General features: G+C 44.9%; 1 protein-coding gene across 2 annotated transcripts in view; it reads left to right on the top strand.

Annotated features, from left to right (window-relative positions):
* Positions 1-4,848: 4,848 nt before the first annotated feature.
* Positions 4,849-15,449, top strand: part of CUL5 (cullin 5) — a 49,071-nt gene continuing 38,470 nt past the window's right edge. The window contains exons 1-2 of one of the 2 annotated variants that reach the window (XM_084784311.1): positions 4,849-5,342; positions 5,969-6,016. In XM_084784311.1, coding sequence (XP_084640437.1) covers positions 5,319-5,342; positions 5,969-6,016 — 72 coding nt within the window. In that variant the 5' untranslated portion in view covers positions 4,849-5,318. The remainder of the gene's footprint in view (positions 5,343-5,968; positions 6,017-15,449) is intronic. The other variant, XM_084784312.1, reaches the window with a different exon arrangement.

The raw sequence follows: 15,449 nt of genomic DNA, 5'->3' as shown, positions 1-15,449 counted from the left end.
ATCTGGAAGAGTCCAGACTGAACACGGCTAGCAGACTAAACTGGTCCATGAGAGGACAGAGGAGGCCACGGTGACTGAGTGTGCTTTGGAACCAAGAGACCAAGAGAGATCTTAAGTCAAAATGGCTGAGTGAGGAGCCACAGATGCTGAGTGAGACTTGTCCCAGGTTTCTTGGAGACATAACAGGAAGAAAGGGATGAAGGCAGCCACAGTGCTAAACAGACGGCCACACTGGATCTACCCAGGAAGGAGAGAACAATGAACCCTGCTGTTCAGCTCCCTTTCTCCTTTTCCTCCAGGGTAGTGTTGGAGGAAGGTCCAACTGTGTTTTCAGCTGCTGATTTCAGTGCCTTGAGATCTGGTTACCTCGCGGCCATGGGCATCGTTAGGAATGCTGAACTATCTCCCGAAACCATGTGAGGATAAGGAATGTTCCCCAGTTATCCCTGATTGGCTAAATAAAGATGCTGAAGCCTAGGACTGGGCAGAAGAGAGGGAGGCAAAGTTTGAGGTGCTCCTGGTTGGGTTTGAGAGAGGAGAAGCAGAAGATGTAATGTAAGAGGATTGCCATGAGGCAAGATGGGGATGAGCAGCCGGGCGTGGTAGTACACACCTTTAATCCCAGCACTCGGGAGGCAGAGGCAGGCAGATATCTGAGTTCAAGGCCAGCCTGGTCTACAAAGTGAGTTCCAGGACAGCCAAGGCTACACAAAAACCCTATCTCAAAAAAAAAAAAAAATCTGGGCATGGTGGTGATGATGATGGTGCACATCTTTAATCCCAGCACTCAGGAGGCAGAGGCAGGTGGATCTCTTTTGAGTTCCATCCTTGCCTGGTCTACAAAGTACATCCAGGACAGCTAGGGCTGTTACACAGAGAAAGCCTGTCTTGAAAAATAAAACAAATTAACAATTACACTAACCTTGTTTTTGTGTGTTTGCTTGTTTTTGTTTTGCTTCTAGTGTGTATGTGTGTGTGTGTGTGTGTGAGGAGGGGGGATGGAATGGGGTGGGGGTGGGGCGGACACAGGGAACAGGCTGGTCTTGAACTCACTATGTAGCTGAGGATGAAATTGAATTCCTGATTCTTTTGCCTCGTGTTAGAATTGTAGGTTGGCAGCACTACTATGTCTGGCCTATGTGCATGTTCAGCAAGCACTCTACCAACTGAGTTATACTCTTTTGATAATACTAAAACAAACCATAAGATTTTTTTCAGGGTGTACAGGACACTGCACCCATAGTCAGGAAGGTTTGGGGCAAATATACAGGGCCAAGGGTGGGCTACCTCCTTATGAGTTGTTGGTTAGGGAGGTCTCCTGAAGTATCTCCCCAACTAAACCTGTCACCCCCTAGGCCTTGATATTAATCTTGATCTTTAATCTTGTAATGCCGAGATCACCCAGATTGTGAGAGCCCCCTCCCACCCCCCTTGCCACCAAAAGACCACCAGGACTTGATACAGATGCAACAAACACAGGGTCCTGTATTACAGGCTCAGAGCTTCGGATCACAATCCTTCCTGATGCAAGTGACCCCGAGCTTCAAGGGCAATAGGCTTATAAAGGGAAGTGGGGGGTGTGCGTCCCAGGAATGTTGATCTTTAGGCAGGTTGGGTAGCGGCTGAGTCTGGAGTGGAAGTCTTTTTATCTCAGGAGAACATTGGGACCCAATTGTATGTAATCACTCCGGTGGAGTTTCTGGGGACTGCTGGCAGGTGTCATTCCCAGAATACAGGGAGAAGGGTCACCTAGGGGACGAGTTCTCATACAGAGCATCATTAATTGCAGAATATACATTAAATATAGAATATGGCATTAATTTTGCCCTTACAATCTCAGCACTTGAGGCAGAGGCAGGAGGATCTCTGTGAGTTTTAGGCCAGCCTAGTCTACAGAGTGAGTCCAGGACAGCCAGGGCTGTTACACAGAGAAACCCTGTCTCCAAAAAAATAAAATAAGTAAATAAATAAAAATAATGTTACGTGCGTATCACTTGGTGTGTAGTGGCATGACGGCTAGGAGTGTAAACAACTAGTTTCCAGCTGGATTTAAGGTCTGTCCCACAAGAAAACTTACAAGAATTGCTGTAAGTATAAAAAGCCAGTGGCTGGGAATGTTTTAGGCCCCCGTGGGGAAGCAGCTGCTACTGTGTTGTTAAATGGGTATTGTGTGCCTATTAAATTCCCTCCCAAACATTTGCGATTATATACATAATTACTGCCATTGTCAGCCTAGTGTGTCCTGGAGGGATTTTTTTTTTTTTGTCCTGCAGCATACTGAGGAGATTCATTAGCCAGTTAGTTAGCCTCCTGTGAATAGCTGTTGCTCTGGCGCAGCGGCCTAGAGTTTAGCTACCAATGGAAGATAACAGGAACTCACGGCGTCCCCTCCTCCCCAAATACATGCCCCGAGAGCATCACAGAAAAGAGGATGGAAAGATAAGCCAGAGGAAGGGATGGCATGTTGTGTAGCTACTTGCTCCTTACTGAAACTTTTTCTTCCTAAAGGGAGGAGGGAGGCTAATGAGACCCAGGAAGCAAAATGTAGAAAGGTCAAGGGTCAAAAAGTTGCAGAGGGGGCTGGAGAGATGGCTCAGAGGTTAGGAGCACTGACTGCTCTTCCAAAGGTCATGAGTTCAAATCCCAGCAACCATATGTTGGCTCACAACCATCTATAATGAGATCTGTATACATAATAAATCAATCTTTAAAAAAAAAAAGTTGCAGAAACCCTGTGTTCTGTATGGTCTAGAGAATGAGGTACGATGGCTACACTTTCCATGTTCAAGGAGCAAGTTTATTAAATCTACAGCACAAAAAAGTAAAATAATAAGTAGGAAGTAGTAGATAATATCCAGCGAGGCAGCCGGAGTAGCTCATCTGAGAAAGCAAGCAACAGGTAACTCCATCAAATCCAGGGCTCACAAACATCCAACAGACGCCAACTGGGGAAGTCCCACTGAGGCTGTCAGCAGGAGTTACCAAACACTCAAATCTACAAGTTTATGGAGGCCATTCTTATCCAAATCACACCACAGAGGCATTTTTTTTTCTTTTTTTTTTTTGAGACAGGGTTTCTGTTTAGCGTTGGCTGTCCTTGACTCTTTGTAAACCAGGTTGGCCTTGAACTCACAGCAATCCACCGGCCTCTGCCTCCCAAGTGCTGGGATTAAAGGTGTGCGCCACCACCGCTCAGCAACACTAGAATCTTGTTTGGAAAAAGTCTACTTCCTCTATGTTCTCAGAGACACATTTTTTAAAAACTCTTAGGAACTTGCTGTTTTCCTTTCTCTTTGCTACAGCCAGGGGGCCAGTTTTGGAGGAAATAGGGAGGGCCTTCAGGGTCCCAGAATTGTTTCAATTAGCTTAAACATGACAGTTTGCCAGAATAATGAACATTACATTTATGAACCCCAAGGTTTATCAGGCTCTTCTTCAGGGTTGTAGATGCAGTGACAGCAGTAACTATCTCTGAGGGAAACTCCGTGCTGGGAGCTTTGAGGGTATATTATTTGTTGAGTCCTCACCCATGGTGGGGTGAGCTTTTCAGCGATGCAACAACCTTTGAGTCAGCCATGCTCCTGTAAGTAACCCCAGCCAACTATGGCTCATTGAACTGGACTTGAGTGGAGCTTTCTTTGGTCTTTTTGTTCAGGTTCCCTAGCAAATACTGATTCCCTGAAATAAAGTCACTTAATGAGTAACTTTTCATTATCCTAGCAAATGCGATACTAAGTATCCATTCTTCAAAAATAACATTATTCTGAGAAATTTCCCCCTTGTATCTTTGGTTGTGAGCCTAGCCTTTAACCGCTGAACCATCTCTCCAGCCCATATTCCCTCTTTTTGGTTTTTTGAGACAGGGTTTCTCTGTGTAGCCTTGACTGTTCTGGACTCACTTTGTTGACTAGGCTGGCCTAGAATTCACAGAGATCCGCCTGGCTTTGCCTCCCGAGTGCTGGGATTAAAGGTGTGCACCATCACGCCTGGCTTTTCCCCTTTCTTAAAAACAAACAAACAAACAAACAAACAAAAAAACCCTTACTTTTCGTTATATGTATATCTCTGTATGTGCTTGTGAATAAGAGGCCTTCAGAGGCCAGAAGCACTAGATCCCTGTAGATCTGGAGTTAACGGTTGTGAGCCATCAAATGTGGATGTTGGGAACAGAATTCAAGGATCCTCTCAGAGCGCAGTGTGTGTTCTTAATCCCTGAATCATCTCTCTGGCCCATTCTCGTGGTTCTGCCGGGCACTGAGCCAAAAGTGCACGCTTTTCTGCTGGAAGGTCCAGTGCCATCGATCTCAGAAGGAAAAGAATGAACCGCAGTGTCCAAGTTGGCGGATCTGAGTTCAAGGCCAGCCTGGTCTACAGATCAAGTTTAGGTACAGCCAAGGCTACATCGAGAAACCCTGTCAAAACCCTAAACTTGTATAATGCATTAAACAACAGCTAAGATGTGAGATCCCTATATAAATTAATCTTCTCTTCCCTTGATCAGAGAGAGAGAGATTCGTGATCTGAAGACAGTGTAGAATCCAAGATTAATAATCACTCTTTGAACAAGCCAGGCATTTTTAGCAGAATGATAATCGTTATCACGTTTGTGCATTCACTCACTAAACGAATAGTTACTGGGCGTCTTCGTCCTGTCAGTCTTTACGGAGGACAGGAGTAAAAGAGCTAATCTAATCCAGAGCTTTACAATAGCCATCCCCGGATCTGGGGCGACTGGGTGAAGGCGGAGCCGGCTCCGGCCAGCAGAGGGCGCGCCCTGACCCTATGAGCGGCCACCGGAGCCGGCGGCTCGCAGTCGCCTGGGTTGCTCCCGAGCACGCCCCCGCCCGCCGCCGCCGTCACGTGACGCCTCCACGGAACCCGGGGTGCGGGGCCTAAGCCGAGCTAAAGTCGTTGCCGGCGGCCGCTGCGGGTGCAACCCGAGAGGCGCACCCGGAGACGAGTCGGGGGGGTGCGGGGAAGTCGATGGTGCCTCTTCCCAGGCAGGCCACCACCATCCGCCGCTCGCGTCTCCTTGAGCGTTTGCATGCGCTCTCTCGCGTGGGCAGGCCGCGGTGACCATGTAGCGGGAAAGCCTGAGGAAGCACGGCTGCCCCGGACGAGCTCAGCGCTGACGGCACGCCGCTCCGGTGTGTCCCCACGCTTCCCCCCCCGCTAGCTCCATCACATCCCCGCCGCGGCCCGCCGGGTCCTGCTGGGATCTCCGGCCTCTCGGGGGGTGGGGTGGGGTGGGGAGGGAGGCCTGGCCCCGAGCGCCGCCAGTTCTCGCCGCGTCTCGCGAGAGTCCAAGTTGAAGGAACATGGCGACGTCTAATCTGTTAAAGGTAAGCCTCTGACTGCAGCCCGGCTTCTGCTCGGCGACCGACGCGCTCGGCTCCCGGGGGGTGGGGGTGGGGCCGGGTTCCGAGTGAGCGGCGAGGTGTATGTGTGTGTGTGTGTGTGTGTGTGTGTGTGTGTGTGTGTGTTTCGGGGTTTGTCTGCCGGAAGGGGAGCCCGGGGTGGTTGTCCCCCTGCACCCCGAAGCCGGGCCCTGGCCTGGGGTCCAGAGGCTCCGGGGATTCCTCCCGCCGGCTGACTTGACTCCGGAGCGATGCTTATCAAAGGGACCTACCCAGGCTTGGAGCGAGAGCAGTGTTGCTGAGCCCTCACCGACCTCGCCATTGTGACTCCTAGGAGCCGGTTCTTCCCAATCAAGTGTCAGAGACATCATAGGGAGGAGAAAAAAAAAAATCCCAACAAAATGCCACCTAGCAGGTTTCAATGGTTAGACCCTCCCCTCCCCCAGTTCCTTAATTTCTGCTCACATTCTGTCTGCAGGAAATGCGAGTCAGACAGCGGTGCCTCCCACTCCGCCCCCCTTTTCTCCCGTTTCTGTATGTTACACCTTCCCCCCAGGTCTTGTCATGACTTCATATTTCCACCCTTTTTTTGTTTCTTGACTCTCCTATAGGACATCAGATGGCACCAACCGATGCTACCATCATTTGAGGATGTAAAAGTTTGTTCGTCTTCTTCTTTTTCTTTCTTTAAATCAAAGAAAGCGATGACAAGTTTTAAATACCAAGAGAGGCCCAGAGGGACAGATCCTGGATCATCAGCTAAAAAGTTAGGAAAGGACTGAGAAAGATGGGGCGAACTTGCGATATGCTTGTGTTTTTTAGTAAAAATTCCTGTCCTAAAAGTACTAACTGAGGCTGGGCGTGGTGGCCTGTAATCCCAGCACTCCGGAGGCAGAGGCAGGCGGAGTGCTGTGAGTTCGAGGCCAGCCTGGTCTACAAAGTGAGTCCAGGCCAGCCAGGACTACACAGCGAAACCCTGTCTCGAAAAACAAAAACAAACAAAAAGTACTAACTGAAATGGGGGTAGTGAGTGTCTGAGGGAAAATAGACACTATGTTCTCAGTTTGTGTAAAATAATAATAATAATAATAATAATAATAATAATAATAATAATAATAATAAAAAAGACATACCCCACAAGGTTAGGGGAAAAAGTATTGTAACATCATGACAATACATTGGAAAAAGCCAGTAAGTGACTCAGTGAAATCAGATGCCAGAAATACACATTTTCAACAAGATTGTTTTATGAAATAATGACTTGGGAAGTGGGAAAATAAAGATACTTTAAATGATTATGTAGTATATGCTCTATCTACCTACCTATTTGTCTCTGAGGTGGATCTTTGTTGCTTTGGCTGCCCTTGGTCCTCACTATGTAGACAAGCTGGTATTGAACTCAGAGGTTTGCCTGCCTCAGCCTCCAAAGTGCTGGGATTAAAGTGTGCCCTACCAGGCCTGGTTTATAGTCTGATTTTAGGTTGATAGAACTGCTGTAATATAATAGACATAATAAACAGACTTAACTTCACTGCTGTTAATACCTTGAGTAGATATAGGGCTTCCTGGGGAGTGGCCAAATTAGCCTACTTTTTTCTTTTTGTATTGGTATATTGGCTTAATAGAGAAATGCCTTGGAAAATCAAAGAGAAGATTAACATGTCCAGTGGTCAGAAAGGAGAAATGTAGGCCAGAGAAGAACACACTTTTGAGTTATCACCAGATCTTTCAAGTGTACCTGAAACGTTTAATCTAGTTTACTTGTGACTTGAAGAAAGGCAGTATTTTTTGCTTGTTTCATTTGTTGGAGGGTGGGTCTTTTGTTTTTGTTGTTGACAGAGTTCAGAGAAATAATTAGTACTTAAAAAAAATAAGATTAGAAACTTTGTTTTGTTTTTTTTGAAACAAGGTTTCTCTGTGTAGCCTTGCCTATCCTGGACTTGCTTTATAGACCAGGCTGGCCTCAAACTCACAGTGATCTGCCTGCCTCTGCCTCCTGAGTGCTGGGATTATAGGCTTGGGCCACCATGCCTGGCTTAGATTAGAAACTTTCTTAATGAAATTTCTAAGAATCCAGTACAGTAAGACATGCTTTTATATGGGAATTTTATTTTATTTGGGATTGTGTTTTCTGGTTAGACCAAGTGAGCTGTCAATGGATCTTGGAAATCTTTTGAGCCTAGGAAGGTAGGTGTTTGCATTTTGACATACAGTTACCAACTAGCTAGGGGAATTAAATCTCTTGGCCCCTTTTCACATGGGTGCTTTCTCTGTTTTTTCCTTGCACAGCCCTATCTGTAGAACATTTCTAGTAATCTGATAGCACTGGTCCACCTTCTGTTTTACATTACTTCTGACACTTAATTCTGCTTGTTCCGTTTTTTATGCAGTCATCTGGGCTCAGTGCTCATTTTCTTCATTTCCAGTTGATCTTCCTACTCCAAACAGCAGTTGTTCCAGTGTTTTCACACCTCTCAGTTCTTAGCGCATTACCTAGCAATGTAGACATGTATTTCCCTCGGCCAATAGCACACATTTTTGTAGTTTCGCTGTATTACAGTAGCTGTTTTTCAAGTTGCCTTCCACTTGTTAGGCCTTCATTGTCCCCCTAGGACTTGGTAGCACATCTCCGTCCCTGCTGCTCATGTTTTTTCTTTGCCGCTTTCCATCACTTCTCTAACTGTAAGATCGTTTGTATCTTGTGTAAACTTAGCGAGTATGCTGCTACGACTTTGCCATGTGCTGCTTTATAGCTCCTCTTTCCTTAGTTTACCTCCCAGTTACCCTGATGCTGTCAGGTGTCAGAGCATGGACAGTATCCTGACTGCCAAACCAGATTCTTTTTGATAAATCCATCCAGTCTGGTATTATTGCTCATGTGCTCTGTTTTTTCTCATTCTTGTATGATTATTTCCTCCTGCTCCTCCTCCTCCTCTTCTTCTTTTACTATCTTTTTCAATCACCTCTTTTTTGCTAATATCCAAATCATTTCTCTAGATTCAATCTTCAGCCTTTTATATCTTTGTATTTTTTTTGTTCTGATACAGTCATAACACCTATTTTACTAATTTTATTTCTTGGTGCCAATCTGAGCTCTAGCTTTAAATACGGCTCTAACGCTATCACTTTTCTTGCTTAGCTCTACAGTCCGTAGTTCCAATCATTTGAGATCGTCCCAGTTGGATCTTCTTAAGTAAGAAACTAAAAAAGAACTGATATAGGAGGTACAGCTTTTTCTCAGCACAAATTTTTATCGAAAGTGAAAATATAAACGAACAATTCTTTCTAAGTGTCTAGAGTATATTCATCATTAAAGTTCTTTATTAGCTGCCATCATGCAAGGTACCCTCCAGAATAATAAGACATATAGTAATGCCCGTGCTCTGTGGGAGTCTGTCAGACTCAAGGGGAACATGGTACTGATGGTTTTCTCTAAGGCGAAAGTTTCAGAAATGTTGCTATGTGCTCTATGGTGCCTTACAGAATGTGGAAATACTTGGGATGAGTAAAGTTAGGAAGAGAGCATTAGAGCTGAATTGTGAAGAGTGAATATTCTGTGTTTGTGTATAGGGATATGTGCACGTGCATGTGCTTAAGTCTGGAGGCCAGAGGTCAGCGTCAGCTGTCATCCCCAGGACTGGCCATAGTGAACTTCACTTGCCTAGAGTTTACCAGCTAGCCTAGACTGCCTGGGAGGAAGTCTCAGGGACACACCTGCCACTGTCCACTAGAGCTGGGATTACATGTAAACACCACTGTATTCGGTTTTGTTTTGTTTTGTTTTTTATTTTTGGTTTTCCCTTTTCTTTTTTGTTTTTCCAGCAGAGTTTCTCTGTATAGTTTGGCTGTCCTGGAACTCACTCTATAGATCAGCCTGGCCTTGAACTCACAGAGATCCACGTGCCTCTGCCTCCCTGATTGCTGGGATTATAGGTGGGCACCACCAATGCACAGCTTGCTTTTTTAAAATAAGGATTCTGGAAGATTGAACTCATGTATTGTCATTTTTGTAAGGCGTGCACTTACCAACTAAGTCATCACTCTGTTTTCTGAATATCTTTTTGAAATTTTATTTTTATTAGATATATTTATTTTATGCATGTGAGTTTATAGGTACACCATGTGTGTGCAGTGTTCAGAGGGGTGAGAATAGGACCTTGGAGTTAGAGTTCATTGTGAGACATCGTATGTGTGCTGAGAACCGAACCCAGGTCCTCAGCAAGAGCAACAAGAAATCTTGGTGGCTGAGCCATCCTTCCAGCCCCTGAGTCCCCTTCTGTAGGTGCTAATGAGGAGAACACTGTGGGGCACAGGCGGTGGATGGTGTTTCATCCTGTGTGGATGATGCACTGTGGAAGGAACTGTTGCCTGATAGTAGCCTCGACTCCAAGGAAACAGCAGAGGAGGACGAGCAGAAGGAGAGCCGGGCCAGGCGTGAACGCCCCTGCATTTTGGGAAAGTGGCTTTGAAGTTTGACGGATAATGGCCCAGGTTTGAGAAATACGAGTGCAGAGATACTGTGAAACTCCTCAGCCTGGCTTTGGTTCTTACATATGAAGCTATCACATGCATTTGATGTGTATTTAAATTTGACTTGAGGGTGTTTGTGCTGATGACATATTCATTGAAACCAGTCATTTCAGCTATGGAAAACAAGTGTAATTGTGTTGTGAGGTATTGACCAGAGAAGTTTGCTGGGACGCGCACTTAAGCCAACAGAAAGTCTTTATTAGTTGGCCAGCAACTAATACTCTGGGTATTTGAGATCCCAGTGTAGCCCCAGCCATTCTCAGGGTGAGTGAAAAAGCCATGTCCTGTGTACAATTGATCAGAAACGTAACCTTTCCTCATATTAACTAGACAGTGGTGAGCTAGGCAGACAAACATTCTTTATATAAACATTTATTTTTTGTAGAGAAGAAAAGCAGTAAGCATGTAAGTAACTATAAAAGATTGATAAATACAAAAGTATTGATAAATACTTTGAGACTAGAGAGTGAGAGCTGGTAGCTGTGAGGCTGTTTTTGTGACAGGTCTCTCTCTGTATCCCTAACTATCCTGGGCTCTCTGTAGACCACAGAGGCCTTGACATCCTCTTGCCTCTGCCTCCCAAGTGCTGTGCTTAAAGGTACGTGCCGGTACACCCAGCTTATTGATAGCTGTTATTTTTGACTTAATGGTTAAAGAATGGCTTGGAAGCAGTAGGATTGAGAACAACGGACCTTACTGAACATGAAGCCAGCTCTATATTGACCAGAAAAATTCTAATTCAGAGTCTAATTCAGGAACATAGTTAGCTAGGAGTATGGATGTTATTCCAAGATTTTAGTTCAGTTAAAACGTAGACCTGGGTAATTCTTATTAAACATCTAAACTTATTAGGAACCTCATTAAAAATTGCCAGTTTTTAATTAGGGTTGATAGGAGTTGCTGCTTTGAGCTGAGCGCGTTTGATGAATGTGAAGCTGCTTCCCTTCCTCCCGTGTCTTACACTAGAGCACGGCTGCATATGGGACTCAAACTCAGAGCTGTATAAACAGGGGCCATTACCAGGAAAACTGTGATTAAGGAATATGAGACTCTCTGAAGTAAATCACAGAATTACCATAACCTATAGGCATTAGCTAAAACGACTAGAGCAGGGGGCTTTGGTGATCAGTCTTCTGTCAGCAGCTTAGAGGAAGGGAAGTCAGAGCTATAGAGACTGACTACCAGAATTGGCAAAGACTATAACAAAAGAGGCCATGCACCTGTCTCGTCTTTCTTTTCTTCCTCTCCTTTCCCTCTTAGAAAAATATTAAAATAAAAAAATCAATTTTAAAAAGAAAAATATGTCATATATATGCATATGTCATATATACTTATATGTATATGTATGTATATATCATATGTTTTTTGGTTTAGTTTGGTTTTTGGTTTCTTCAAGACAGGGTTTCTCTATGTAGCCTTGGTTGTCCTGGACTCTGTAGACCAGGTTGGCCTCGAACTCACCCATCTCTGCCTCCTGAGTGCTGGGATTAAAGGCGTGTGCCAGCACACCCAGATAGTACTCACATTCTTACAATATAAGTTCCTTTATCGGACTTTTTTCTTTCTTTCTTTCTTTTTTTTTTTTTTTTTTGAGAGGGTTTCTCTGTGTTATCTTAGCTGTGCTAGACTCGCTTTGTAGACCAGCTTGGCATCAAACTCCCAGTGATCCACCTGCCTCCCAAATGCTGGGATTACAGACATGTGCCACCACACCCGGCACTTTATACGGCTTTGTCTCTCTACTTACCACCATCAGACACTTCAAATGGCATCCATCAGAGTAGATACTCAGACATTTACAGACTGGACAACCCCACTTGTCCTTGACATGGCTGGTGTGCTCTCCATGTAGTTGACCTACATTGTACCCTATACACCTCTATTAACCTGCTACAACGAAGCAAGAGCCAAATGGCTTTCAGTGACACAACTAGGAAAACACCTAAGAAAATCTTGTCTTGGGGCTAAGAATAAAAAGCCCAGGGGGTCTATCGCCAGCACCAGATAAGCAGAACATAGTATTTAATCCCCATAATCCCAGAATTTAAGAAGTAGAGACAGGCTGGGCGTGGTGACACACACCTTTAATCCCAGCACTTGGGATGCAGAGGCCAGCCTGGTCTACAAAGTGAATCTAGGACAGCCAAGGCTACACAGAGAAACCCTGTCTTGAAAAAACAAAAACAAAAACAAGTGAGTACTAAAGAAATGAATAGTATATTGCATGATTTTAAAAAATACATATATTTATTTCATTTTTAATTATCTGCCTACATGCATGTGAGTTTGTCAGTGTATTGTGTGCATCAGTATGTGCACTTTAGGTACCTTGGGAGGCCAGATGAGAGCTTGATTCCCTAGGATCTCTGCAAGCAAGAGTTGTAGGTACTCTTAACTGCTGAGCCAACTCATAGTCCCAAAATGTGTAACTTTCATCTTTCTCTTCTTCCTCCGACCTTTCTTCTTTTGAGCTAGAGTCGCACTGTGTTGCCCAGGCTGGTCTTGAACTCCTATGCTAAAGCGATTATTCTGCCTCAGTCTCCTAAATGCTAGGATCATATGCATTCTCTACCTCAGCAAGGTGTATGTTCTTTTTGAAAGTCCTTTTGGGTAGGTGTGTAACTCAGTGGTCTAGCACATGCCCAGTATGTGTGAAGCCCAGTACCACACCAAACAGTGAAGTTGAACATTTAAGTCCTGCCAGCTGATCCCAGTGTGATTGCAGTAATAATGTCAGCACTCAGGGCGGAAGACCAGCCCAGTAGGTAGGAAGACCTGGGTATTTAGCATTTGCTAACGGCCCTGGGTTCAGTCCCCAGCACTACAGAACAAACAAAGCAAAGAGGAGGAGTCCTACTTAGTTTGGATTAAATTTCAGTCCCATAGCCAGGCAAAGCATTTATTTTACCTGGGCAGAACTTTGGCTTTTGATGTACTAGGAACTGAAGAAGGGCTTTTTTAAAGGTTAGTTTGGTAAGGTCTCTCTGAAGTGATAGTGGAACTGAAACCCAGCCTGGTCTACAGAGTGTGTTCTAGGCTAGCCAGGGCCACATAAGGAGACCTCGCCTTTAAAAAAAAAAGGAAGAAGAAGAACTGAACTTAGAGCAGCTCCTCCTCCACCATGCTGAACCATCTCTATCCTGTCATCCTTTTCTTTGAAAAGTGTGTGAATGTTTAGCCTGCACGTGATCTATGTGTATCACGTTCATGCTCCCTGGAGAGGTCTGAAGATGTGGATCCCTTGGAACAGGAGTTGGGGATGGTTGTGAGCCACCATGTGAGTGCTGGGAACTGAACGCAGGTCCTCTTTTAAGAGCAACAGGTGCTCTTGACCACTGAGCCAGCTTGCTAGCTCCAACTTTTTTTTTTTAGGATATTATGTCTTTTTCACTCCAGTTCATGCTAATGCTGTACTTAGACCAGCCCGGAAGCCTCGAAGTCTGGCTTTGCTTCTTTTTGCATATCCCAGATGCTTGGTGTCAAGGATTCTGTTACCATGGAAACAGCCTAGGCTCCCCGTACACCTCAGTGTCTCCTGTCTCCAATTCCTCAGCTCAGGTCATTATACTCTCCTTTCAGATTCTCTACCCAGCTTTGATCTCTGTCCTTGGTATGCTTTTTTGTCTTTTTTCCTTGCCTGCATGTATATTTTCAGTTTGAAAATGCTCATTTAAATCTTTATATATGATGTTTCTTTTGTGTCTGGTCTGCTGTCAAGTTTGATGGCAAGATTTTATTAGCATTATAAGATGAAATTGGTATTTTCCTTCAATATTTTCAGGTAGGGTTCTAATGTACAGGTGACTGGGTTCTGAGCTCTGTGTCTGCTAATTCAACCAACAGTGGATCAAAATACAGATTTTTTCCCTTGTCACTTGATAATAATCCTGTCTTGAACAAATTTATTTATGCAACATAGTATATTAAGAATTAGGTATAAGCCGGGCAATGGTGGTTGCATACCTTTAATCCCAGCACTTGGGAGGCAGAGGCAGGCAGATCTCTCAGTTTGAGGCCAGCCTGGTCTACAGAGTGGGTTCCAGGACAGCTAAGACTACACAGAAAAACTCTTGTCTGGAAGGAAGGAAGGGAGGAAGGAAGGAAGGAAAGAAGGAAGGAAGGAAGGAAGGAAGGAAGGAAGGAAGGACAGACAAATGAACTAGAAGTAATCTAAAGATGGTTTAAAGATATGGAAGTTAATCACAAAGCATTGTATCATTTTACCCAAGAGACTCGAACATTCGTAGATTTTAGTATCCATGAAGGCTTGTGTGTGTGTGTGTGTGTGTGTGTGTGTGAGAGAGAGAGGGGGGGGGAGGGAGAGAGAGAGAGGGAGGGAGAGAGAGAGAGGGCGGGCAGGGAGCAGGGAGCAGGGAGGCAGGTGCATACCATATGTACATGTGCGTAGGTGCAAAGGTCAGAGGAGAATGTTGACTGTCCCGCCCTATTACTCTTCACTTTACTCGCTTGAGGCTCAGGGCATCTCACTGGACCAGGAGCTTGGCTAGTGGCCTGAAAACCTCAGTAATCTTCCTTTTTCTACCTTACAAATACTGGGATTATTGGCAAGTTCGTGGTCATGCCTTACTTTTTTGTTTTGTTTGTGTTGCTGTTTGTTTGATTGATTTTTTTTGTTTTTTTTTTTTGTTTTTTTTTTAGACAGGGTGTCTTTGGGTAGTCTTGGCTGCCCTGAACTCCCTTTGTAGACCAGGCTGGCCTCAAACTCATGGAGATCCTTTGCCTCTGCCTCCCAAGAGCTGGTATTACAGACATGTGCCACCAAGACTGGCTTATGCCTTGCTTTTTATGTGGGTGGTGGAAATTTGAGCTCAGGTCTTTATTATTTTACCCCAAGCACTGACGGTTGTACTTTTGCAGATTGTTTTTTTAATTGTCGTTGTTGTGGGGCGGTCTATGTGTCTGTAGGGTCTCTGTAGCCATAGCTTGTCCTGGAATTCACTATGTAGACCAGGCTGGCCTTGAACTCACATTCACTTGCTTCTACCTCTCAAGTGCTAGGATTAGAGGTGGGTGTCACCACACCTAGCTCCCCTCTTCTTTAAAGACTTTCATGTGCTGTGTGTGTATGTGCACCATGTGCTTGGCTGGTATCCCTGGGAGCCTGAACAGGGTGTCCTCAGGTCCCCTAGAACTGCAGTTATAGACAGTTGTGAGTCACTATGGCTACTGGGAACTGAACCCAATTCTCTGCAAGAGCAGCAAGTGCTTTTAACCGCTGAGCCATTTCTTCAGCCCAACAGCCACACAGTGTGAAGAGTTTAGTACAGTTACAAAATTAGAGGGTTCAGTCTCTCTGAAAGATACCTACTCATTTTCAACACCAGAAAGACTAAGGATTTACTGCAAGCTGGCATAATTACTGTTATTTGTTATATAGTGGCAACATCCAGTTCAAGATCAGCTAAAGAGAGAGAGGCACAGAACAGAGTCTAGGAGGCCAGAAGCTCAGCTTCTGCCATCCTCCCTGGAGTCCATCCACATTTCTTTTCTGACGTCAGTGTATGATAGTATGTGAGAATCATGCCTAAGGAAGCCAATCTA

This window comes from Acomys minous (assembly GCF_964271855.1).
Source record: "Acomys minous genome assembly, chromosome: 5".
NCBI classification, from domain to species: domain Eukaryota; kingdom Metazoa; phylum Chordata; class Mammalia; order Rodentia; family Muridae; genus Acomys; species Acomys minous.
This window is presented reverse-complemented; position numbering and strand designations above follow the sequence as displayed.